Source organism: Phaethon aethereus, assembly GCF_964289735.1.
Source record: "Phaethon aethereus genome assembly, chromosome: 7".
Taxonomy (NCBI): Eukaryota; Metazoa; Chordata; class Aves; order Phaethontiformes; family Phaethontidae; genus Phaethon; species Phaethon aethereus.
Window position 1 is genome coordinate 18,479,120 of NC_138583.1, and position 27,814 is coordinate 18,506,933.

The 27,814-nt window shown below is 44.1% G+C and overlaps 2 protein-coding genes across 2 annotated transcripts; both read right to left on the minus strand.

The window, feature by feature from the left end:
• Positions 1 to 251: 251 nt before the first annotated feature.
• On the minus strand, positions 252 to 14,777 carry LOC309406836 (neurotrypsin-like; the record flags this gene model as incomplete). Its single annotated transcript, XM_082002180.1, has 15 exons — positions 252 to 562; positions 2,228 to 2,508; positions 3,050 to 3,172; positions 3,418 to 3,496; positions 4,044 to 4,249; positions 4,507 to 4,648; positions 5,637 to 5,839; positions 6,918 to 7,059; positions 7,476 to 7,654; positions 8,475 to 8,622; positions 9,127 to 9,302; positions 10,021 to 10,144; positions 11,484 to 11,720; positions 13,112 to 13,157; positions 14,706 to 14,777. 15 exons carry the CDS (start codon positions 14,775 to 14,777, stop codon positions 252 to 254), a joined length of 2,469 nt encoding a protein of 822 aa, XP_081858306.1.
• Positions 14,778 to 19,658: 4,881 nt separating this feature from the next.
• CHCHD1 (coiled-coil-helix-coiled-coil-helix domain containing 1) lies at positions 19,659 to 22,027 on the minus strand (the record flags this gene model as incomplete). The annotated part of the gene is made up of 3 exons (XM_082002355.1): positions 19,659 to 19,769; positions 21,153 to 21,271; positions 21,886 to 22,027. 3 exons carry the CDS (start codon positions 22,025 to 22,027, stop codon positions 19,659 to 19,661), a joined length of 372 nt encoding a protein of 123 aa, XP_081858481.1.
• Positions 22,028 to 27,814: the final 5,787 nt, after the last annotated feature.

The window sequence follows — 27,814 nt, forward strand, 5'->3', positions numbered from 1 at the left end:
TAGACTTATTATTCTTACCAGTGTGCACCTGCTTTCTCTGCTGAGAGATTATGGACTAAAGTGAAACGAAAGACTTTAAAGAATCAGCCGTAACTGTTTTCCTCCCAGTTCTACATTAAAGTCTTTTCCCAACATCCAACAACAAAATAAATCTCCATTAGCCAGTCACAGGCCACAGGCCACAAGACACAGCCTTCTGCTGCTGCAGGGCAAAAAGACCATACAATGAAGTTCCTAGAGCTCAGACATTGTCATTTTAGCTTGGTCACTTTCTTGATCCAGGGTACGTATTTGCTGACCTTTGTGTACACACCGGGGGAATCCTTCCGACCACAGCCGTAACCCCAGGAAGTGATCCCCAAAATGATCCAGCGTCCGTTTGACCTCTGACACATGAGTGGCCCTCCACTGTCTCCTTGGCAGCTGTCCACTCGCTTATCTTCAGAGAGGTTCCCAGCACAAATCATGCGGTTAGTGAACTTCTGTCCATAACGGACCGCACAGTCTTCCCATGGGAGAAGAGGCACCACCCCCTGCAGCAGGGTTCTTGAATAGGACTTCCCTGGAACAGAACAGACCAGTCAGACCAAGTCATGTACAGACAACAGCAGCGACCTAGAGCAACGGTGCTCCATGCAAATCCAGATATTTGTACATTGCACATCAAGACTGCAGCGCAGAAATAGGCCAAGCTCAGCATCTCTGAACCAGCAGAACTTCAGAAAACAGTACTGCAAAGCTAGACCACAAAAAAGAGTTGTAAGATCAAAGAAATGGGGAAGAGGTTGAGAAAAAAGGTTAGATCAAAGGGTGAGTCTTACTCCTGGTTCTGCCAACAAGTAACTTGAACCTTGTTCAATTTATTTTACCTCTCTGAGCCTCCACTTCCTGCTCCGTAAAACAAGGACAGTGCTTTCTCAAGAAATAAATGCAGTAATATTTGTAAAGCGCTTAACCCTCAGAGAAGTTTTGGAAGATATTTCAGAGGCATCCAAATATTATTCAAAGGGAGCTCACTTCATCTTTGGCCGGATTTGTCTCTATTTGCTCAAATCTCTTTATTACCCTAGCTTTACTCAAAACATAAGGTTCATGTGCTATATTATAGTATGACCTTTCTGTGCCCAAGGTTTACGGTAAGCTCACAAGGTTGTAGGTAACTGCCCCTCTGTTTGGCAAAGCCAGGTTTGGTGCATGGGAGGGATTCTAGCTGTTAAGTCCCAGTACAGCTGAAGGAAGTTACATAGCTGGGTTGCTCCTTGATCCTCCCCAGACACCCAGTGACACGTGCACCTGGTGCAACTGACTCCAAAGGCAAATGTATACTTGCAGTTAAACCCTTGGGGTAACAGCTAGGGGAACAGACAAGCTCCTGGGGCTATTTGCCTTTTGGCAGCAAGTCTTTCTGAACATATGGCTTTGCTCCAGTCACAGCAGTGCCAGAATGGCCTCCTTGCCCCCAGCCCTGCGTTGCACCTCTGATCCTCAAATGGGGGAGGACTGGACAAGCAGTTATAAAGCTTTGTTTAGAGTTTAAAGCTGTCTCCAGACCTTGCTAATGCGTTCATGTCAGGACTCCACCAAGCCCAGCATCACCTTGAGAGAGTTAAGTATTTAATAACGAGTAATTTCTAGAATATTCCCTGCTCCCTTTTACCTAGGAAGCTCCATAGCAATGTGCTGAAAGAGGACAGGTACAGACTGTCTCAAACCTAGTGCAGAAACTAGCCTCAGAGCCCAGCTGTCCCTGCTGCAATATCCAAGGAGATCAAGCAAGGTAGTCAGAGAGATTCCTTCCACCTCTAAGCGCCCCCACAGTATCACGAAGAAGGCAGGAGGTCATGGAAACATGGGGGCCTCTCACAGGCCTTGTACACCAGCTCTGCACAGGCTGCTGCCTAAGTGTCTGCTGTGGGCAAACATGCATGTAGAAAGGGGAAGGAAGAGAAGGCTGTGGCCAGATGGCAGCATTGCTCTCCCACCCAGCTTCAGAGGGATGCTATGGCAACCCAAATGTCCACCATGGGCTCAAGAAGCCTCAAAATCAGAAAAAAACACAATGGCATAAAAATCACCTAACCTCCCTGCTCCTTAACACCATGCGCTGGCACAGACATAGGAACAGTAAGAACGTGGCCTTGAGTTGTGCAGACAAATTAATGGCCCATGTAGGCTCCTGAACTCAGACTCCCCCATCTTTCTTGCCCCTCAAAGCCCCATCACTCACCTGTGTCTCCCCAGCCAGAGATGATGCAGGCTTGCCTGTTGATGTCAGACTTCTCTTTCCTGTTGGGCAGGCAGACAGGCAGAACATGGCGATTGAAGGAGACACAGTGCCCCTCTCTGCCCCGCATCCGGACCAGGGCAATGTCATTGTCATTGCTGCCAGCCCAGTAGTTCCTGTGGAGGACGATCCGCTCCACAGGCAGTTCCCTCTCAAACTCATCCTTCACACCTGTGTGATAATCTCCCACTCGCAGCAGGTAGCGCCGCACATCAACACCAAACCTGGAGAAAAATAGACTCAAGATCTTGATACTCCTGCTAAGAGGGAAACAGACTCACACAAGTCTCAGTTGCTATGAGACTGAACCACCTCCTCACAAACTGATAAAACACTGCCAGCTACAGGACTGTGGGACCTCTTTAGCAGATGTGATAATGCCAGCTGTTGCAGTCAATGGGTGTCCCAAATCACTATTTACCACGCACAGGATGTTTTTTCCTATAGAAAGAGCTACAATAGTTGCAACAGGCTTGTGACCTTATCTGTTCACAGTTCCTTAAAGCACTGAAGAATGGCAAAATGCTGGTTCCCTTTAAGTTGTAAAGCTTCAAAGTTAAGAGGGCAGGTGTAAGCAGTGAAGGATAAAGCAAGCCTATATTGAGTCATCCCCATAAGTGCTCCAAGATCACACACATCATAACCTGAAGGTCTTGGTTTAGAAACTTTGCTCATGTGCTTCCACTGGGCTGGGAGGATAACCTTGTATGAGGTTATCTTGTTCATCGTTGAGTATCCCTTGAGGGTCCCCACTCACAAACTCACCTTTTGAAGCAGTGGGCTGCAGTCACTACCCAGCAGCTGCTGATCAGTGTTGCTCCACACAGCAGACGGGAATCTCGATGAAAACCCTTCAACCGTAGTGAGGCCTGCCATGGCCAACTGCCTCTGAAGAAGAAACAGAGAAACAATGGGTGTCACACATAGGAGCTGTCTTCCTCTTTTCCCATCCGCTCTGCCCTATCTGGGCTCAGCTGGCATGCATCCTTCCATACATAGGCCCACTGGTTCAAATAAAGTTAAAAAATCACCAGTGAAAATGTGTTAATGTGCTCAGGATTTGCCAGGCTATTTCCAGAGTCTGTAGGAATGCTGGAACCAGTTCTGGTTTTCCCAGTAGTACAGGGTGGTACCTGAGAGACTTGTTTCCACCTATGATCCTCTTCTTGCGACGGTGAAGCAGGCGCATCCCACACACACCAGATGCTGGACCTGCACAGCAAAGTTAGAGCAGCTGAAGGTAGATACCGTCAGCTTAAGTATCAACAATTGCTGTCACAGAGCCAAATACCATTCACCTTCCCTGAGGGCATTAAGCCTGATGGTAGTTGAACATATTGTGTTGTGCATATGGAATTCATAGGAGATTTGATCCTATAGGTTTCCTCAGTTTTGGTGAAGATGCTTACCTGCAGTACCTGTAGTCTTATGCCAGGAATGGGGGTGGGGAGACCTATACAGCTAGTTCTTTAGTACTCTAAAACCCAAAGTTTTCTCATGGTTACTGCTCTAAGAAACTTGGGGACTTGGCTGTGGGGAAGTTCTGCACGCTCAAAGGCCTGACGTGGGTGAAGCACCCTGTTCTCCTAAGAAGAGACAATAAAATCAAGGAAAAAGTAGGAGGTGCAGGACAAGATATGCTTATTTTGTAGGTAAAGTTTCAGCCAAAGAGAAGAACTGCAAGGAAAAAGCATAAAAGCATGCAAAGATCCTACAACTGGAGCTCCAGGTTTCTGCATAGAAGAAGTAGGCATGTCACCTGTTCTCCTGATATCTTGGACCTTCTCTTCCACATAGTCACAGATCACACCGGCATCCTCACTGTGCCAGCAGCTGTGAATCCCGGTGTCAGGCCTGACACATTGCCCCAGGGTGTGCTCCGTGCCACTGCATTCTATGTTGTCCAGATGGATGGGCCCATGGCCTTCGCCAAAATAAGCCATTGCTCTGGCTTTTGCTGTACCACTGCAATTAAAGAGAGGGTGGCTAATCTGCAGTAAGCAGGAGGCAGGTGAACCTGAAGCACCAGCACATTTTAAGAGAAATAATATTTACGTGTCACTCCACACACAGACAGTAGTACAGTGAAAATAGGACCCTACTCCCTCAAGCATATGTGGGTATGCCAAAACTAAGAAACAAAGCCCCCAGAAACAGGTCCAGAAAGAAGGAATCCCCAAGAGCTGTTTCTATCTGTAAGATGCATATACCAGAGCTCTTACCTGAATCCCAGTTGCCTGCAAACTACTGCAGCGTCTCTGTCTGTCCAGCCATCATCACAGACACTGCCCCATTGCCCATTCAGGAATACCTCAACCCGCCCCTCCTTGGTGCTTTCTCCATCCACCAGCCGCACGGGAGGCCCTGCAGGATGGGTTGCTGCAAGCAAAAACACCAGAGAGTGTGAGGTGCCCAGAACTTGGATTCTACAGGAAAAAAATGAATCCCAGATACCAGTAAGCTTAAAAAGAAAAAAGAAAAAAAAGAGTGTTTCTATATTGAAGACATTTTACCTCGGTTGCTGAATCAGAAGACTACATGTTAATTTACTTAATACATACTGGAAATCATTAGTGGATCATATTCTGAAAGCTGAATAAAGAGGAGAACAAGAACAGAAGGAAAGTTATTAACTCCTGAGCCAAGAGTGGACAAGCTTAAACATGCCTGGGAAAGAAATCCATTAAATTATAAAACTATTACATTATTCTAATCAAGAGAAGAGTTCTACATCCAGGAAAAACAAAAATATTGGATGCTGTCTATTTCAATAAAAAATGTCTGACAAACTGGAAAGTCTCCTGTAGCAGGGAAAAGGGAGAGTATCAGGCCCTCATATAAATAAGGAAATTATGCTAACTTGAAATACATGCACTATTTTAATTAAGTGTGCCATTCATACAAGAGAGTGCAGATTTCCACTCAATAGTCCCTCTGAAGTCCTCTTATCTTGGTAAGGTGTGATACTAACATAACTATACCAGTTTTCTGAAGGGTCTAGTTAAAGGGGTCCTGTGTTCCCACAGACATGGGGCTGAGGTGTCTCATCAGTGAGCAATAGCACACTAAAGCAGCCACTGTTCCTCAGCCTCTCAGGTTTGTTTTAGAGACTGCCAACACAATTCTCTCCAGTTTCAGTTTCTCTGTAGGTCTGGCCATAGGTCTGGTGGAGCCACAGCTCTGTGGCTCTGCCCCAAGACAGACAAGACTTGTTCCTAGCAGTCCTCCTCAAAAAGCAGCCCCCTCACTGAAACAGCACAGGGGAAACTCCCACATCTGCCAGAGCTTCCAAAGGAACAGACCAGCAGGTGACACCTCGCCACCATCCAGGGCAAGAGGCAAGGCAAGTTACCCAGGCTGCCATCCATGACTGTGTTGCTCTCTGGGGAACAGCGGACTCCCACATCCTCGGTGTGTGAGCAGTCATGCTGCCCCCAGTTGCTGTGGGGACAGTCCAGGAGGGACAGCTCTGTCCCCACACAAACCACATCATCCAGTAAAATAAAGCCTTGGCCAGCAGCATAGTCCCCTTCAGAGGCCAGGGTAGCAGGACCACTAGAGGAAGGAAACAGAACATAACATCAGACTCATTAAAACTCATTAACCCCATAGGGGGACCCAAGCTCAGACCCAAAGGGAAACTCCCCTGCAGAGCTCAACTGTGATATCGGTGGCCTCCTGACCTAAACCACTCAGTGACACACAGGATGGCAACCAAGCAACTTGGAAATCTCACCACCTTCAGTTTTCAGGGAGGCCCGCTCAGACCAATCCATTTTCTAGTGTCTGGTCAAAGGCACAGTCATAGTAGCACAGAGGGCCAGCTATATCACAGAGGCTGCTTTGTAGACATGACACCAGGTACATCAATGTGGGGAGGGGCTAGCAGAGGAGGCATCAAAAACATCAACATTTAAGTAATTCTACTTCTTTTTATAAGAAGCAGCTACCTGGAATTGAAATGCAGAAAGCTGCAAACTTTTAGGCACTACAGTATATGACAAACACAGTATGCAGCTGAACCCAAAGGGAAGAATTTAGTTTAGTCTATAAAGCTGAAATTTTACAGGGATACCCTAATGATATTAAAAAATCTACAAAAAAAAATTTCACTGGCTCCGAGACTACAGTATTCTGATTTAAATCTTCCCCAAACTCATACCTGGAGGGACGACAGTTCAGCAACAGGCTGAAAGAAATGCATTACGAAAATCCCTAATACTATTCTTTTTTTTTTGCCCTGATGGTCTTCGTTCAACTACTGAAGCAGGTGATATGTTTAGCTGACAGAGCAGAGGGGGTGGCAGTGCTGAGCTGATACACCTGCAAATTTAAGGATTGTTAGGAGAACTTTCTGACTTTGGTAAGGGTTTCATAAAGACAGTATCAAGCCTGTTACCTGCTTTCAAAACAGGCCGAGGCAAGAGATAAAGATTCTTTTTTTTTGCCTTAGAATAAAGGGGAATACCTTGGATATCTATTAATCTTTTCTGAATAAAGTTGTATAATGGTAATAACCATTTTAACAAAGACAGCATTGAAGGATTAAGGTCCAGCCTACCCCAGTGAAGGGTGATGGAATCTAATCCTTGAAATTAGGAAGCACAGACACTACATACACTCTCAGTCCTACCTGAAGCCCAGCTGCCTGCAGACCACCTGGGCACTGAGGTCTGTCCAGCCATCATCGCATACTGTGCCCCAGTCTCCATTGTAATAAACTTCCACCCTGCCTTCGCTGGGGCTGCGGCCACCAGCCAGCCTGACAGTTCCCTCTGCAAGGGGTGGGAGAAGGAAAGGTCAGCACTCAGCCAGGGAGAAAGGAAACAGCCTATGCCCCATTGCTGAAGTCTCTGTACAGCCCATGAGTGAAAGAAACCAAAGACACAGATATCTGTGGGTACTCAAAAAACAAACATTCATTACTCCCAAACATGCCCATCTGTCAGGGAAGGATTCACCTCAGCCTTTCCATGCCACCTGTGGAAAGCCATGGGAACACCACCAAGCCTGGCTCTGATCCATTCCCACTTGCTGCTTGCTCTCTGCCTCCACATCTGGCAGCCCTTATGGGAGCTGTATACAGAAGGCCTGCAGGATCCTGAAGCAGGGGGGTTATCTGCTGAGCAAGTCGTGTAATATGGGAGTAAGACCGGCTGTGTCTGACTGGCATAGAGCTGTAGGTCTGTACCTGTGAAAGGGTCACAGGAGACCCCAGCATCTTCAATGTGGTCACAGTTTTGCTGTCCCCACTCACTCTTCTTGCACTGGTCAAGCGAGAGTTCATTGCCTGAGCACTCCACTTCATCCAGCAGGATTGGGCCAGGCCCCTGCCCATAGTGAGCCCATGACAAGGCTTTTGGGTTCCCACTGCAAATGTTACAGACACACATGTTCAGTGAGGAAGGTCACAGCCTTGTGCCCTCAGATTCTGCCTTGCACAAGGACTCTCCTATGCTAGGTCAGTGTCCTCCCATAGATAATCTATATTTCTGACACAGTGGTGTTGCCAACCGTTAACAGAATTACATTATTCAAAAGTTTTTGAGACCTTCCAATACATAACAAAAATGTGCCTGCAGCATGAACAGTTCAGACACTTGGGGAGTTCTGAGGACGTTTCAATCTCAGTAACAGGCAAAACTCCCAAAGTTTGAGGGATCTCAAACTTGAATCATCTGTTTTAAACAATTCTGCATGGATGTGATTTTCAAGAATGCTCAGTATACAACAGCTCCCATGTTAAGTGCTGAATGGCACACAGAAGAATGAGGTGATCTCTCTTGCTTTCCTGTCTGAAGAGGATAAGGGCAGTCAGTGAAACTGGAGGTGTTTAAACTTAACCAAGTAAGAAACTGCAGTTCACATATGGAAATCACCATGACAAGTTATCACTGAGGCCAAGAAGATTTGCATTAGGACATGTGTGCAAAAATAATGAACAGGGATAAACACAAACAAACCTTAGACAGGGATGTACCGACTCTTTTTTTCCACAGCATAAGCCCATAAAACTGACAGGAATTAAGTACAAAATCCCTTTATAGGATGATTAGTCCAGAATTCTCTTTCCTAGGCTTTCTGTGTACCTCCTATAGAAAGGGCAGGTACTCTAGTGAAAGGACATGCTGTCATGTTCTTCATTCTGCTTACTTCTGTTACCCTCCATGACATACAGTGGGGAAATTACCTGAGTCCCAGCTGCCTGCAGACTACTTCAGCGTCCCGGTCATCCCACTGGTCGTCACAGATGGTACCCCACTTGCCATCATGGTATACCTCCACTCGCCCTTCAAAGCTCTCCTTTCCCCCAACTAAACGCAGAGGGGCACCTACACCTGTGCTTCAAGAAATGGAAAGAGAGCACAACAGAACAAGACAGAGACAAAGCACATCTAGAAGTTCAGGGCGTAGAACCATTCACCAGCCAGAGGAGCTCTTGGGATGCTCTCGTCCCACCCTACCACATTCTCCTCTCTACACCCGCCAGAAGCATCTGTGATTGCAGCCCAGGGTACTGCTGGTCCAGGGATGGCTCTTTAACTGGCTGCTACAGTGACTAGGACTTTGCTGCCTGCAGACAAAAGTCTGGTTTGATAAAAAGGGGATGTGGTCACAAGCAACAGCCATCTTTCAGTGATTGTAGAAGTATGCCCACTCTGAGTATTTGGGATTGGGAAAGAATGTATAATTTTCCACTGGAAGGAAGATAACCACCTGTATAGCAGGTGAAAGAACATGCTCCAATGATTTGCCCTCCACAGCTTCACGACCTTAGATTTTACATCTTATCAGCAACACTGATGCAAGAAACAGGGAGTGAACGTCCCCTGGAGATTTACCTTCTGGAGGGACGCAGGTTACCATGGCACTGCCCTGGTTACAAGCTCCTGACATAGCTTTCCGATAGCCACACTGCAGCAGGGCTTTCTCATCCCCATGGCAGTTTGCTGACTTCAGGTGCAGGGGAACAGACCACAATCCAGCATGACTCTTCTTTCCAGCTGTGCCGATCTCACTGATACAGAGAATTCAGAGTGATGAAATGCTGTACCACTGCTTGATTTACAAGTTCCCCTCAGTTCTTGAGACTCTCCAGTCCACTTGTGCCATTTCACATCCCAGTGCGCCTGGCTGATTGGGAGTGCATAAAGGGGTGGCCATTCACAGTCTAATGGGAAAGCACAAGCAAGCACAAAGCACTTCCCATCACCTAACCCATTTTGTATTCCTACTTACTGCAGAGGAGTTGGCCTGGTCAGAAACAGCACTCTTGTTTGAGAGTGATGAACAAACCCATCAACAGATTCAAACATCCAAATATCTGAATCACCTTCTTCCTTCTCTGTGGACCTTATCTCCTTGCTACTTGGAAGTTTGAAGGTCTAAATCCCAGATTCCCAAAAAGGAATTTCTCAAAATTTCTATTAGATCACTACAGTAACTCCAGCTGGTAACACCAAAAAGGGGATACAATCTCACAGCTCACTCATCACAGTCTGTAGCACCAAGCAGAAACTACAGTTTTAAAATATTCTTGCAAATGCTGATTGAGGTTGGGCATAGCCACAGAAAGAAAGAAGTACAAAAGGATCCTCGTAAGTGGGAAATGAGCCCACAAAATAAACTCCTCTCCCCCAGCCAACACACGGTGCCAGAGGGACTGTAACCACAGAGGCTGTTCTTTCAAAGGCCACATGAGCATGTAACTCCCACAATCAGACTGACGTTCCCACCTGAGACCTAGTTGCCTGCAAACAACACTGGCATCCCAGTCAGTCCAGTGGTCAGCACAGATGGTGCCCCAGAGTCCATTGAAGTACAGCTCCACGCTACTATCTTCAGCTAACCGCACAGCACCTTCAAAGAGAGAAAAAAAAAAGAAAAAAGCTGCTATGTTCTGATGGAGTTTCAGACCAGCAAGTCTTGGACTTGCATGTAGCTGAGCTGAACTGCACTTGGCTTCTCTCATCCCTGTTTTGCTGGTGTTGTCACTGAAGTGACTTGTATGGAGGAGTGCAGGACATAGCACCTTCCCAGTTCCATCAACGGCTGCTTGGGACAATGGCTGGTGCTATGTTCTTTTCAAAGCCATGGTAACATCGGCAGGAAGCTTGGCTTCTGCCACAGTTCCTGGATCCTCCTTCTGTGAAATGGTGGTGATTTTACATGCTACCTTGAAAAGGTGTATGGAAATGGCAGGCTCTCTAATTCCTTCTGACACTCCACTGATTTATTTTTCATTGACTACCTCACCTGTGAGACTCACTGTTGCTACAGCTAGATGTTCAGTAACAGCAGGTGAATCCTCTTTAATTTCTCTAAGAAAAGCAAGTGCCAATGTAAATGCACTTTCAATTCCCCTTGCACTACAAATACCTACCACTGTTTAGAAAGCACATCTCCTCACTCAGTTATGTATTGGGAGAAGGATACACCTTCTGTCTGTAGTACCTCAGTGCAGGCACATGGCACAACTACACTTGTATCCTTCACTTTAATGAAGCCATCTTTGAAAGCACTTCCATTGGCAAGAGAAAAAGACTTTGTAATTTCATTTATTAAACTGGTACTTCATCCATTCCACAAAATGTAGGAAAAGCAAGGAAGGTCAGAAAACAGGAGAACAAACAAAACATTTTCAAGAATGTTGCACTAGAGTCAGTGCACTGAGAGAGCTCAGCTCCCTTGCATGCCTCAAAGTAAGCAACAGTCCTTGTGTCAACACTGCGAGGAATTTTAAAGCAAGCCTATCACCTACTTTGCCAAAGAAGATTTACAAACCCAGCCACAGAAGATTATATCTTGTTATATTTGAACTGCTACTCTTACATGAAGAGAGCTCTGATATGGACACTTAAGGAGCAGGAGTGGGTTGTTTTCCACATAACTTAAACTGTTTTCAAAGTAGCATATATTAACAGCAAAAAAAAAGTCATCTCCTTGTATGAGAATAAAAAAATCCATACAAGCCATTATGGCTACAGCAGCTTAAATCCACCCCCTACTATATACAGACGTTCTTCTCCCACACAGGCTAGCCTATAGTCCTAATTATTTTGGCAATTTGGGACAGTTACTGTACTGTGCTTCTTTCACAGGGTGTCCCACTTGCTGCTTGCAAGTCTGTGCAGCACACGTTTCTGGCCTGAGCCCCCCGAGACAATGCAGCCTGGGTGGGACACACAGCTGCCCTTACCTTGCTTACAGTTGCAGTTAGCCCAGCTGATGGCCCCTGACGCAAGCCGGTAGAAGCACCAGGGTGTAGTTCCCCCCTCCGGGTTCCTGCAGTGGTTGTGGTCCCCCAAGCCACGGTCTGGGTACTGCTGAACATAATCGGGGAACTCGGCCCAGTTGAGGCACTCTGCCCCGGCCTCAGTGACCGCCAGCGAGCCATTGTAATACCCAAGAGGTCCGACACCACACAAGTTGGACGCTGGGCACAGGAAGGGAGCTGTTAGCATCACTTAAGACATCACACACTGAAGCTCAGACAATGTGGGAGACACCAGCTGATCTCCTGAAACACCTCCCATGTCTACGGTCTTGATTACTACTTTCTTGATTTCAATTCTATCACTCTTCAAGGCAGCTGCTCAAAGACTGTTTATAATATGAACTATATAAAAAACAAATTGATCTGAAAGTCATGAACTGCCCAGACAAACCTTTGAAGTGTGTTAACACTGGGCCCAAACATGAAAAATTTGAACTGGTTCCCATTACCATTTATTTCAAATAGATGTATTCACTTACTCTGGAGCAGCACTTGAGTCTGGCACACACTCCTCCACTTCCTTCCCCACCTGCTTTGGCACCTGAATAAGATACTCTTAAATTTCCTCCTAGGCTCTTTAGAAGATTAATTGCCTATCTAAATTGATTGAAACTGAGAGGACTTTAAAATTAGCTATAATTTCATTCTATACAGCAGAAAGGTGGGAAATGACATTGTATTTCATTGTATGTATGTTCGCTATCCACATTAGCACATCACCTGGCTTATCTGAACTTGGCCAATATAGGCCAATGGAAGGGAAAGGGAATATATTTTGGGGGAAGTACAGGTGCCAATGTTCCAGGCCAGTGCCCATGAGAAATATCTCATGCAAAGAAACCCCAAAAATTAATGTAATATGGTCTTTAACAAAACAATAAAACTCTTAATTCATGACCCTGAAATAAGAAAGAGGGAAACTCGATTCTGAGCCCATAACATGGGAAGACCAGACTCAGAAAGGAATAACAGTTACAGCTCTGTTCACTGAAAAAAGAAAAAGATGACAATACCTTCAGAAAACCCTTTAGCCCTAAAGACACATAGGGCAAAAAGCAAGGGTACAAAGAAATTTTGCCTCATGCCAGTTGCCTTCCAGCTGCTGCCAAGCCCAGAGGGGGTAAGTGACAGCTGAAGGTTAACTGCAAGGTACAAAAACGAGAAGCAGTTACAGGTAGGTGTCTGGAAAACACACTGTGTGTGTTTGCATCAACTGGGACCCTCAGAGGGGGTGCATGAGAATTCAGTAGTTATTAGAGTGGAGGAAAGGTGAGCATGCAAAAAAGACTGAGGCAGAGAAAGAGATGAAAGGAAAAGAACATCTGGGAGGAGTAGAGAACTTCTAGAGTATTATGCATGAAGAAAAGAAAGTGGTCTGGCCATTTTGGGGAAGGAGATAAACAGACATTGAGACAGGAGAAAACACTGAAGAAGTAATGGAAAGAAAGGAAGAACACCAGGTAGCAGTGGTTCGTCGTACCTATGGTCTCAGATCACCACTGCAGGAAAGAATCTGCCCGATGACTGAATTAATAGCTTCTTGTTCTTACCTGCACTCTGCAAATGGTTTTGGTTGGGCTGGGATCCCAGGAAAATCTGGGAAAAGAAACAGAACAAAAGCAGAGAGATGATTATCCGATGAAATAAACATGGGCATGTCCTAAAAGCAGCTCAGTCTTTTGCTGCTTTAGGCAAACACACCCTAGTAACCAGCTTCTTCCTCGCTCTCCCCATTGCTCCTCTTCAAATCCAATCACAGCTCTGCCCACTAACAGCAAAAAGAGTAATTACTGGCCTGCAGAGATTTACCCTTGATCTAAGCACTACATTACAGGGCTCTGCTTGTTCTTTTCAATAGAATTAAGCCTGAGCAATATGCCTATGGATAGAAAAGCTAGAAGAAAATCGTTGTTACCAGTAAGAAAAATAATGAATAACCACTCATTGTCTCTCCATTTATAGGACAAGCCACCTATGGCCACAGAAGCAAATAGAGCTATATCTATGTGGCAGAATGATGCCCCCAGGGATCCCTGTTAAAACAGTAATAACCATCTATGTACAAAGTGGGAAACACCTAAAGAAGAAAATGCAACAAGGCTTTTTGAGCGTTTGGTTTTAATATATGAGAATATGATATGTCCTATGGTATTATTATCCAAATGGGGTTAAATAGCTAAGAAAAAAAGTATGAAACAAAGCCCCCAGAATTCCAGCATCCTGTCTGGCCACAAAACTGCATTTCCTCTTATAGGCAGTATTTTTGGTGGTTAGAACTTGACTGCTGGCTGAGAGATAACGATCTCCACTCAACACCATTACATGGTGTGCAGGCAGGTGCAAGATCTTCACAGACTCAGAGTGAAAAGAAACTGTTCATGCTTCTGCTAGCATCTTGTAGTTTAATTCATTATTTCAAAGCTCTTTGCAAAGACAGGAAAGTGAACTAAGCTACACTTTTGTGACTGCACCGAACAGGTGACTGAGCCACAGTCCAGGTCCCCTGACTCCTAGCTTTTAGTGTGCACCTGCACACACACGTAAGCCTGCAGGCGATAGAGGGATCAGTTGGACTAGTAACAGGCTATATATGAAAGCCTGAACCTGCTCTTCTTGGAGACAGACCATAAATGAAAGAACTGCAGTCCAAGTAATACGCTTCCCTTCTAATGGAAGATTAGTAGCTGCCAGTTCCCATGGCAGCTTCCAAAATCCCACGATGCTGACCATCACCACCACCAAATTTAAGTGCAAACAGCCTGTGCTGCAGTCACTGCCCCAGGTCCGTGTGGCTATAAATCATCTGTCCACAACAGCAACAGGCATAATCAGTCAATCAGCAAAGAACAGAGACAAAGCATCTCTCCTGCCAGGGTCACTGCAGTGCCTGAGAAACATAGGAAATCTGAGCCAAAGCATCTGCAAGCCCTTGTGTATCCTGCTTTCCTGCTTTGTTTCCTTTCCTGAATTTCTTATGCATAATGAAATAAATCCCTCCCCAAGCCCCCAGCCCTTCCCAGGGACCACAGCTGCCTAGACGCTTTGGAAAACATATTCAAGTAATAACAAGATCCACTTCCAGTGAAGACGCTAGAAGAGCCATGTGACTTCTTAGAAGCAGAGAGAAGAATAACCATTTCTTACCTCCACACATCTGAGACAGGATAACAGACTCGAGAGCTCTACCAGGAGCCCGAGTACTTTGGGGATCTCCATCTCTTCTGTACAGAGTGGGCAGAAGCTTCTTCAAGCTTCACATTCTGGTTCGGCTGCCGGGCTCAGCCGCTGCCGTCGCCCCGGGCTCTGCAGCTGGGTCTCCCTGGGAGCCGGGCGCTATCCGCTCCGCACCGGGGTGCCTCTTCCATTTCTCCGCAGGGAAAGGATCCCAGTTCCCAACAGCATCCTAGAATTTCACTTTCTCCTTCCTCTCCTCATCTCTCCTCGATTCTTCTCTTCGGAAAGGCAAAAAAGAAGGGAGAGAAATAAGGGAGGAGAACATGCCCCAGAATTTCTCTAGCTGGAGGCGGCAAGCGCAGGCGGGTGGGGCGCAGCCCTCAGCCCGCTCCCGCTGTCCCTCCCTCTCCCTCAGTCTCCCTCCTTCCCTCCCTCCCCCCCGGCCGTGCCGCCCGCCCGCCGCTGCCCCGTCCTTCTCTCCCCGAGGCACAACGGCCGGCGTCCTGCTGCAAAACCTCCGGCACCAAAACCGGCCAAGGGTTTTTCCAGCCTCCTTCCACGAAGCCTAATCGCGGGGCTCATGGGCGCACACTCGCCAGCGATTAGGCTTGTGGGAAGCAGCCTGGACTTTATCCCCCCGCCGCTGCCGCCTCGGTTAGCTGCCTGCAGCTTCCTGAGGTCAAACTCTCCTCCAATTTGAACCTAGGTACACGGGACACAGAAAACTTTACGTTAAGCGGCTTCCAGGTCTCGCCATGGAAAAGCCACAGGTAGCATAGCCCTCTCCAGGGTGCCCTCCCGATTTTCGGCCCTGCATCTTGCCAGCATACGTAGTGCCTCCAGAGATCTTTTCCATCAAGTTTCCCCTCGATCTTGGGCTGTAAAGTTATTTTCACTCGATTGGCTAGGATGCTTTCCAGGGGGTTGATCATTACTGTATCGCTATGAACAACCCTATGGGGTTTTTTTTAGTTTTTTCGGCTTACTGCTCCTTTATGAGTTAGGGTTAGAGGCTACAACAAATGTTTTAAGCCTTACTAAATCTAAGAAGGAAATTGCTCCATTTGAAGCTGTTCAGTCTCAGACTTTTTTTTACACGTTCCCTGTGCTGCTCCTCAGCTCAGTCTGATGGGCATTTCCTATACTTATATTCTGATTTTGGAGGCATTAACTCCTGGTGTTCTGCAGCATGCAATATGAAGGTCACCTTAAGAAATGAGCTCACTTCTGGCCAAGTCTGCTGAGCAGCATTTCGAAAGACACCTTCAGCATAAAAACAAAGAATGGGCTGATAAAAATCCATTAGCTTGACAAAAAGCCACTTTTTTTTCTTCTCTTACTTATTACCCATTACTCACTTCACATGACAGTTTTGGGTTGCCTCATCCTCAGTCACTCATCAAATGCAAGGAAATTCTACTACATGCTGGATCTTTTACAAGAGTCGCTGAGTGGTAGGAGGGAGCCCTTTCTGGAGTCGATTTTTACCACAGTGCATTCTGGACACAGTGGATTTGGCCAAGAATTACACTCAGTTAATTAGGAGCAAATCTCCTATATCCTCAAGTGAGGGAGGCAGATGATCAGGGCAACAGAGGATGGAAATAGCTTAGATGTTACAGCATGCTGTAACTCTCAGGCAGAACTGACAAAAAGGAGGAAAAAAAAAATGAAAATACGGGAATGTGTTGGAATTTAGAACCACTTACTCCAGTGAAAAGATAAGGAAAGGATATACTGGAGGCAGAAACAGAAAATCTACTAGCATTCAGAGAAATCTGCTGCTTAGTCAGGAGTAGTGAGGTTGTTCATGCCCCTCCAGAACTCCCGTAAGACACTCACCTATTTAGCCCTCTGACACACACCAATAGGGTTTAATACCTCTAGCAAAAGCCTGTACTGGATTTCTCTCACAGTAGCTTATAAGTTGCTTCCCTCTCAAGGCAAGGCTCTTCTAGATAAAGTAACTTCCCAAATAAAGTGATTCTAAAGGAAACACAGACCAGTGCACCAAAAGCAACAGAAGTCCAAGTCTGGTATTCAGTTTCTGAAGGAACGACAAACTGTGCAAAGATAGAGTGGGTTTTGCAGTTGTCTCCTCTGTGGCGGGTCCTCTTTTGGGACTATTTCCTTCTTGCCAAGACTCCCCCTGGTTTTCTGGGACATATAATGACATTTTCTTGAGAGGTGGATCTCAGATTTTCAAAAGTTTCTCATGGCTATATGGCCCCCTCCAAAGTGGAGAGTAAGACCAAGAAGGAAATTATACCAGTACAACCATGGCAGTTTAGACAGGCAACATATCTAAAGATAAGGTAAAACAGATCTTGAACTTTCTTGTGTGGGCAAGTTTGAAGTAATTGTAAATACCCAAGTCCACTATTTAACACAAATCTCCCTCTCACCCTGATATAAGCACAGTTGTATAATAATGTCTATGATTCCCTACAGACTCTTTCTGTCTTGAGTTTTCCAGATTATTCTGCATTGACCCTTCTGAACAAGAAGTACCATCTTCTAAAATGTTCTTGGCTCTCTGGAATTCAACCTATTTTTCCTGAACTGGCAGGACTACTATTCATCAAAACCAGCTGAAATATGAATGTTTCCTCCATAAGAGATCTTCAAGGAAAGACTAAAAAGAGAGGTAGTTAATAGCAATCATACCCAGAGCTGATATAATACTCAAGCTGTAAGGAACAGGAGTAAGATCAAGGAATTCCAGCAGATTTGCTTAAATCCTGTAAATCCGACTTAGGAGGGTAGAACAGCTAGTCAGCTTTTGTTTAATTCTTTCCCCACCACGCAATCACATACAGGACTCTGCAGCAATGTTCTTCACCAGTGGGCTCAGCACCAGAACCCAGTTTTCTTTTATTCCCCAGCAACAGCATCATGGGGTGGCAGGAGCCCTGAACTCAGAGAGCACAGTGTCATTCGCTGCAGTTATGCACATGTACTATGAACAGAATGACCCCCAATACGAGCATGTCACAGAACGTGTTTATACACCCCATATAAGCTTAACGGTGCGAGATGGGGAAATGGCAGCAGCTCCAATTGCCAAGGACAATCACTAACTGGAGGTTGTTTGGTTACAGCATGAGATCCTGAGCCAAAAGAACCCCTACAGTCCTTTTAAAAGAAGCACTGTAAAACCTGGGTGCATCTGAAAAACAGTCGCTTTCTAATTCTTCCAAATAAATGCATTCCTTTAAGGACTGGAAAGCCATAGCATCGTAATTTTAAGCTTACAGTAGACATGTACAAGGTCAGAAAAAACCCCAAACAACTGAACTTGTGAAGCTCACTGTGAAGCAGTAAAATAAAAAAACAGCAGTCCAGATTAGTGGGAAATTATGAAATTTCAAAAGTAAAAACAGAAAAAAAAAGTATTAGTTTCTCTGTTACAGCCTCTTATATAATGACAGTTCTTCACAGACACTAGAATTTGGTACCTTTAGCACAGCTGCTAGCTTAAGAGGTGCAAAACTGTACTTGTATTTTAATACAAAGAAAGAAAAACAGAAATGAATTCAGAATTCATCGGTTCCTCACTCACAACTTAACTTGTCTCCTTCAGAAACAATGAATTAGCAAGTGTCTCTCCTTCTGTGAACATCTTTTGGACTGAAAATGCAAAACGTCACCGAAGTGTTTTCCCACACTTAGATGTGGACATCATGTTCTTAATGACCCCAAATCCTCCGAAAGACCCATTCATGCCATAATAGCAACAACAGAATAAGCTACCCTGTGGGATAACCCACTAATGAGCCACCGTAAGTAACAGCTAAATGAAAATTGCTTCAATAACTTGAAAGCATACACTTGAGCAATATTTATGTGATGAACACATATCAGCCTGGGGCTCCAGAGAAGTCAGCTCCAGCTCCATGCAAACTGCAGTCACATGGGAGTGATCACACAGTCTGTGTGTGCCTGACTCCCTCCTTACTCTTCGCTTTTTCTTTACGCCCCAAGGAATTAATGACATAAATGGTTATATCATTAGTTCTCTGACGCACTGCATTTTTCTTAGCAATTAGTACTGGTCCTAAAACAAGAGGGACCTGCCTGCAGTTCTGTGGTACTCTAGTGAAAAATAACAAACCAAAACCAATAATTACATTATTTCAGTATTAGTCCATGTTTGAACTTTCTCTCTTCCTTTTAGTTTTTTTACCAAACCAATGGAACATTTTGTTGTAGATTATGAGTCGCCCAAGCCAAACAACAGTCTTGCATTATTTTATTGTAGTACAGACAACATAATTGATCTGACATGGCACCGTACCTGTCCCACCTGCAAGTCAGAGGGCCTAAATCACAAGCTTCTACATTAAAGTTGTATTTGATCCTTACCAATGTTTTGTGTATTAACAAAGTATTCTGCTGGAGAGTTGTTCTTCATTCTACAGCCTTCTTGTACAGCAACAGGAATTAAAAAAAATTCAAGAGGAACCAAATTGTGTATACATACATGTACAAGTAACAGTCATGAGATTACTAACAATTTTAAGTTGGCTCAATGTCTGCGTCTGAGCACTTTTTGACAGCAGCTCAGAAGTTAGGCAGGAAGCTTATACATGAGGAAAAGTCAACCCTAACTGTTAGAAAATACATTTACATGCATTTCTTGAAGATTTTATTTCACAGTGAGGACCCAACTCCACACTGTGGCTAGCTGAACAACACACTGCAGAAATCCTAAGACTGTAAGACCCAAGAACCTCATGAACAAAGTCAGCTGATGGTCAAGATGGGTGTTTTTCACTCTGGAAACAAAGGTGGGGTCAAGATCCATACAGCAACGCTGACAGATACCACTTGACATCAAACACTCACTCAAGTCTACCTTTCGCTTTTTTGCCAAAGACTCCAACTTTAATTGCTTGTCTGCAGTCCCTTTAGTAAAGCTCATTATACGTAACGTGTGATCTGAGGAAACCTCCTGAGGAGTTTGTTCGCTTTGCTTGAAGTTAAGTTTCCCCTAGGTGACAGAGTGTCCGCATTTTGATTCTTGCGCTCCTTCTGAAAGAGAAAAAGAAACCTCAGAAGGTTAACTCTTTATTTGCAGAATTGATACTCAACCCCAAAGACTACTAATTGTACTTCTTTCAGAAGAATACTATTTCTATAAGGAACACTTACAATAGCACTTGGCTTAATTATCACAAGGCTTTCAAAATGTAATTAATGACTTACTGTCATCTTGTGAAGATTATATTCTTCCATACTCTTTGCTAACAATATTATAAACTTATAGTAATAATGCAGATCTTTTCTTTTTACTTGCTTTTATTCAATTTGATCCTTTTTAATCTACCAAATAAATTGTGGACACTTTTCCATTCATGCTGTCAACAGAAATAGTAAATAACTATTTATTAATTGATGGCACTGTTACTGGGGGAAAAAAAAGGAAACCTGAAATCAGTTTAAGGAGAAGTTTAGTACATATACTTACCTTTAGTCTGCTTTTGAAACTAACTTAATTTCAAGTTTATCATGTTGCTGGAAACCTCTAATTTCCAAACAACATGAAATTTGTTTTTCAAGAAAATATCTAGCCTTCAAAGTCAGAAACAGTCTAAAAGAACTCCTAATTGAGAATATCTGTACCTCACGTATCCTGAAAATTCTCTTTGTTATGAGGATTACTGACACCACTGGTTATTTCTCCACCACCTCGTCTCCACCCTCACCCCTGCAAGCACAGAACTATTTACAGATTTATAACAGATTGGAATCTGGGTATCCTAACCTGCCACTCTCCCCCACTGTCTAGATAACGCAGGTATTGGACTGGTACCCAAGTCAGCTATTTCTCAATTTTATGAATCAGAACAGTTGCGGTAACTTACCTACACTGTACATGTCCCCAGTTACAATATAATCCACATCTCACACCATACAAATCACTGTTCTACTTAATAGCTCCAAATTGTACTTTTCCTCATTCAGAACTATTATGTAATTATGGAGAAGAGCAGTGACTGTTATTACTTCACTAGTGCTGAAACTTTAGAGATTAAAAACTGGAAGAAACAAAAAAAATAGCCTAGGTTAGGGTCAACTGACAGCAACTGAGCTCTGCTTCAAGAACCTGACAACACAAAAAAGACAGGATGTGACTATTGTTTCATCCTTAGTTATAACATAACAAACATCCAGTCCCTTCCTACAGTTTCTTTACTTTAATTCTACTTTCATTATAAATTAATTTCTGCATTCAAAAAGGAAGGACTGCGTGTTTGATCTACGTCATCCTGCATCTCTCCTACAGCTCAAATGGGTTAGACCACCAATCAAATTGTTCAGAGAACATCATAACTGTTGGCACACAAAAAATGATTGGGGACTTCCTCCTTCCCTGCTACTAGCCTTTAAGAACACAAAAGAGGCCTTAATTACTTCTGCCTTTGCCACGCAGTCATAGAATATCCGGATCTCCTCAGCACAAGCTGTATCGCTGAAGTCATTCTGTTTCCAGCAGGCCATCATTACTGACATCTCCGTAATGCATGTCGCCTCTAGAAGGGAAAGACACAACAAAAATCTCAGGTGTTTGGGATTTCATGCTAAAAGCCTCCACAGTGCATAAATATACACAGAGAAGTTTAAGATGAGTTAGAGGCAGGCAACAAAAAAAACCACTGATGTAAAGATCTCATCTTTGTTTTGTGTAGAGAAGATGTTGCTAGCACAAAGATCAGCACCATTACAGCCATCTGACATCTGACTGAATTCTAAAGGTAAATCCTATGTTGAGATATAACAAGGTATTTCAGATGCCTGATTCATATACGGAATACCACAAGACACAAATTTAGGTTTGTGTGTATGAGAAAGTAGTCTTTTCAAAAGAACCCGTGTGCTAATTCTATGGCACAAGCCAGACCCCCTCCCTCTCTGCTGCCCTGAAGAGCAAAGGCATTTCCAAACGCCAACTCGACCTTGCCCCGACACTACCATGACTCTTCCTAAGGTAAAGCTGCAGGATAGCGATGGGACAGCTCTCGGGGACAACGCAGGAGGCCTCACCAGCGGCAGATCTAACCCAGAGGAGCTGGAGGCCCAGCTCCTCTATCCCCGGCCGTTTCTCCCCGAGGAGGCGGTGTTCAATGGCCTGGCGCCGGCAACTCACCTCCCGCCTGCTCCCTGCGGTTCGCTACCTTGTTGGACAGCACCAGCGGCCGGGTCGGGCGGAGAACCGGGGGCCGCTTCTTCTGCCGCCACTGCCCAGAGACCCAGCGGGTGACCCAGGCCGGATAGACGGGCGCCGCCATGATTTTTGCGACAGGCCGTACGGCGAGCAGGCCCCGCCCAGGCAGCGTGCGCTTGCGCGCCCCCGCCCGGGGGCTGCGGCGTCGCAGGAGAGTTCCGCTGCCACAGCGTGCCGCCGGCTGCCGCCGCCGATGGCCGAGAACGGTAACCACATCTCCGGCTCTGACAGTAAATGCGCATCCGCCGGGAGCCCAGATGCGGTTGTCGATAGGTAACGTCGTCATCCCATTAAAAGGCAAATCAATCCGTTTGTGGTGTAAGCATGTTTTTCCTCCCCCGTCTTGTTGGCGAAGGCAGTGAAAATGAAGTGACTAATCACAGTTTCTGTGCTACAGGGAACTGCCCAGTAACAACTCCAACAATTCACCTCTCAAAACTTTTTGTGCAGCAAACCTAACCACTGAAGGAGCATACATGCTTCAACCAGAGCAGAAGAAGTAATGATTGTTTCAAATAATTCAAATGGATCTTAAGGAAACCTTTTGCAACTGTATGGAAACGTTTTTCGGTGCTTGAAACAGCACTGCTTCATTCTCAGCCCTTCACCTCTCTCCACTACTAACAGCAGGATCTCTTCTACATAATTTACTGATGTTCCTACCCTATTGTCCAAGAAGATACTGAAACCGCTGCTTCTGAAATGGTAGCGTTGTTCTCACAGCCTCGTACTCTGTGGTGGAGAATCCCGTTGTTCCCAGAAACGTCTTTCCTAGCCTAAGATTTAAATCCCTGGAAGTCTTCAACTCATCTGGCTGATTCTGGAGCCTGTATGTCCCCAGCTGAAAATGACAAGTAATACAGAAGGCATGGTAACATTTCAAGGGCTGAGGTACAAACAATTTTTGCACAATATGAGGGACAAGGTAGATGTAGAGAACTGAGGAGTTAAGACGTTGGACTGGGGACCTAAAATACTCAGATGCTTGTCATACAGTGGTCACTAAGCCATCTTATCGCCGTATCAGGGCTCCTTCAGGCACCACCAATTCCCCTTGTGCACTGGAGGACATAAGAAGAATCAGTTTTCTTCCATAGGAATGTTGGAACAATTTTTGCATAGCAGATTGCTTTGGATGAAAAGAATATATTCAACCTCCTAGCTATGAACAAACAAACAAAACAAAGAAGCACTCCACTTCTCTGCCCAGTCAAGGAAGTTAACAAGACATTGGAAATTTTGTTAACTTGATTTAAACATCAGCAGACCTATACCAGAATATTCTTGGTATCATCACTAGAATTTACTGCATGTGCAGCTTTAATATACATTCTGGTATGTCTGATTCTGTAATTATTTTTGTGTTATTATTAAAATAGCTTTTTCTTAGAGCCCAGTTTAAAGAATATGAGAAGACATTTTCAAGTAAACAAAAGATTTCTTTCGGTCCTCTTTAGAAGGAAATTTCCATCTCTTTAGGTCCAAATTCAAACAGTCTGTCTGGAAGTTCTGGAACATTTTGATAAGAGGGATGTTTCTCTACTTCCATTTTTTCTGATGGGACAGGAAATGAGCTATTGTTCTAGTTTGGCTACCAGTGGGGAAGAAAAAAACCAAGCTGACATCTTCAAATTAGGCTAGAGGCTTGCATCCTGCAATGCTAAACATTAGAAATCTTGCAAATTCAAGACAGGAATATGAAGACATTTCAGTATTCCAGTTCATGTAAGGTTCAGCTGCTCCTGGTTTTGCCTCTTCTAGTTACCCCTATTAATATCCAGTTTTCTCTGTGGCGTTTGCTGCAGTTACTAACTAGACTTGCACAAGAACAATAAAAAGGAAAGGTGCAAATAATAGGACGTAAGAGAAGCTGAACTGCACTCCCTGTAAATCAACCTCCCTTTTTCCAAATTACATTAGCTAATGGTGACAGCACCTTCAGGTACATTCACCTTCAAAAGCTCATCTCTCTTAAGTAATTCCAAGAAAAATGGGGGGAGGCTGAAAAACAAAGGCAAGCTACGTAAGGAGAATTGTAATAGCTTCCTGTCAGTTACTGCTGTCTGCATTAGAATTTCTTTTTTTGGCATTCAGCCTGGGATTGGGGCATCAGCCTAAGAAATTCCCAAGCAGACAGAGTAAGGTACGTGATGGCGTCTGCACACTCCATGCAGGGATGTCTGAAGCAAGACGCAAACATTCGTTTTAAGGGAGAATGTAGCACTACAGAAGAAGTATGTTACTCAATAGCCAAGTCTCCCTATAACCTGTATTTCATACAGCTGATGGCACAGAGACACTAATGGATGTGACAGAAGTTCCACCTTTATAGGGACAGTCAGAAACCCAATTCCCTCACACTGATGAGTGAAGCCCACAAATGTTTCATTGTGAATCCTGAATGTACAACTATGAAGTACATGTAAAATTCTAACTGCATTTACAACTACTTTACTTGGATCAACATAGTTAAGGCTGAATCCTAGCCTGCATTTCAGCTAGTCAAAATCAAAATGAAGCACAGAGATTAAAGTATTAGTATTAGATTTGAAAAGAATCTATATCATAACTGGAATAAGGGCCAGTTATGATGCTACAGTAAAAGCTATGCCACAATTACATACAATGCTAACAATGCAGTAATAAAATACACTCTTAAAATGAGATTGTTGTCTTAAACACCTCTTTTAATAGGCGATAAATTACACCGTGGATCCCTTGCTTTCTGGAGTAACTACGTAAAACCTCCAGACACTGCCTAAAAAACAGTTAGGGGATGAGGCTAAGAAATCAGTTGTATTGGGAGAAATTAATAGAGTTGATATTCGTGTCTTTCTGAACTGCTTGGATCCAGCTTTCAGGTACATTCCAGTATATTCACCCAAGTTTATCCTGAATGCCTCAATTCTTCTCATACAACTTCATAATACCCTCATCTACCACAATTTATTCTCAGCTGTCCCACTATGACTTCCTTAAATTCCAACTTAATTGGAGACGCCTTAAAAGATATGGCATCCCCATTTTAACTTTAGTAGCGAAACTATCCAGTTTGCTAAGATTCCAGTCAGTTCAGACTTACTCCTGTCTGCTGAGCTATCATGTTTGGACAATATTAGCACTTAATGCATTTGCTAGAACAAATGCATTCATTAGGACAATAACAGATGCAATTTCTTTTCTGATATGTCACCCCTGGCCCCACTACGTTATCCTGTGCTATCTCAATCAGATCAGCCACCATGCATTTTTCTGTCCACCTGACTAGTTCTGAGCTGCCATCCCTAATCCCAGATCTACTCAAATCCAGCCCATTTCCACTGCTAATTACCTGATGCCTCCTTATTTGCTCAGAGATGCCACAAAGTATCATGATCTGCTCTGATCCATTCCAAGATGCCCAGAACCATGCCTAGCTGAGACACTTCAGCATTAGATGGATCTTTTCTGCAGGAAAGAATCTATGTAACAGCATACAAATTAAGATGCCAGTCGTGTCACAGCTCTGGAACAAATCTGCAGTTCCATTCTTCTCCACCCTTCCTAATTCCTCTGCAGAGCCATGGATCTCTCACTGCCAGCTCTGAGACACTGAATAATAAGAGAAATGTAGTTTGTTAAAGCCTGACACAGGCTTTGGCTCAGCTGGTCATATCACTAAAAGGATTTTGTCTCTGATTAATTTCAACCTGTCAATAGAGGTCTCTGGGCAGAATGAAGAAACCTGCCACCCTGTATGTTTCTGATTAATACAACTTCTCAGAAGGTGCCTGGATATCCATCAACAATCTTAATTAAATGCAACGAAATGGATAACAGCTAATCATTAAGGGAGTGGCTCTTTTGGGACAATGGCTGAAGATTGGGTATGCAAAGATGGTAAGGGAGGCAGATGGCTGCTTGTCTAACATAGCAAAGCCTGTTTAAACAGTGATGTCCCTGATGGCTGTGTTTCAATTCAATTTACCCTGTTCCCAGTCCTTTAGGAGTTATTTATTCTTCCATACCAGTGAAAACTAACCTTTGCCAAGACGCAAGACAGGCATTTCTGCTGTGATTCTCCAGCTGCTGCACTTTGCAGACCATTTCCCGGGAAAGAATCTCATTCTCCTTTCTCTCCAAACATACACATCCACTGTTGCTTGGCTCTCATTCTACTTACTGTCACAGAAGACCCAGAGATCCTACATTTTGAAAATTACTACAGTAACAGAAATAAGAAAAAGGCAATTCTTTTTCAGTTCTAGAAATTATCATTAGGTATCAAATCAATATTCTTCAGTGAGGTTATCTGCTTCCTAGAAATTGCAGTCCTTGCTAAAGGACAAAAAACAGAGACTACTAGTTCAGTATATAAAATACCCAGCTTCTTACTGAAAAAATAGGCAGCACCTGGTATCAAGGTTTGGCAGGAGAATGAGAACTTTAGCTTGTCCAATGCAACAAATTGGATTGCTAGATTTTTAACCTTCTGTCAGAGATTTGTTTGTTCTCTCTCACCTCTCAGAGGACATAAACTTATTCTAGTTGTCAAGTCAATTCTGAGACACAGCATCAATAGAATCTACTGGTGTCTCATATGAGCAGTAATGAGAAGACATCTATTTTTAGAATATTAATGTCAGTGAATAAAGCTATCCTGATGGCTTTGAAATCCTCCCTTTAGTCACACAGTGAACAGGCAAAATGCATGACAAGCAGTGAAGTGACTCACCCTAGTTAGTAAGAAGCCTACCAAAGAGGCAACCTCTTTATCATCCTCAATATATGGTATCTTTTCTAAAATTCCCAGTTAGTCTCAGTTGTGTGTTTTTATGAGTACGGGCACCAGCACTGTAAGAACTTGATTAAGAAAGATCACAGAATCATTAAGGTTGGAAAAAACCTTTAAGATCATCAAGTCCAACCATCAACGTAACACCACCATGCCCACTAACCCATGTCCTGAAGTGCCACGTGCACAGATGTTGCATACACTGTTCAGTCTGAGTATCATAAGCCTTCCAGTAGTCACAACATGAGTGACATTCAGCCACCATCTAGGTGGTCTGGATTTACAGCAGTGAAGTGAGAAATCCCGTTAGCAGTCAAGAACAGAAATCAGAAACCTTCTTCCAAAATATCAATAGTTACTGCAGTGACCTTCCTCCTTCTCTGCATTCACATACTTGCATTAGTAAAAAGACAACTAGGATCGTAAATTGAATTCACTTTGGCTAAGACTGGCAGTAGTCTTTGGACATGATATAGAAATCCTTTCAAATGCACTATTATGTAAATTAATATCAAACTCTTCAAGGGTATGAGACCCAGCTTCCCCTCCTGCCTCCTCCAAATAACAGGAGAGACACGAAAACAAATCCCTGGTGGTAGAACAACCTTACTTCAGCATTTTGCAGTCCTTGCTGGGCCAAGAAGTGGATGTTGTGAAGGTCAGCAGCCTGGAACACAACTGCAACCACAACTCTTTAGCCAGCTAGGGAGGATTCTCACTTCTGCTGTCCCTGAGGAGTTTGCCTGGCAGCTATACAAGTTATTCATACTATGCACCGGAAGAAATACTTCAGCCTTAATTCTTGCACATCATGTACAATAAGTGAAACATATTTAGTATATTAACTTAGGCAACAGTCACACTGTTTTTAAACCACGGACACACTGTGACATACAGGAGATTATAAAGCTAGTATGATCCTATTACTACAGAAAAAACCCTGCAGATACAAGTGAAACACAAGGCTTGGGTGAGCATCATGGCTGCGTAGAGTCGTAGCTGATACTCATTACCTTTTGAGAAGTCCACCACCTCTAAGACTGTAAAAAATAGATAAACCTAGGAAGACACTAAGAA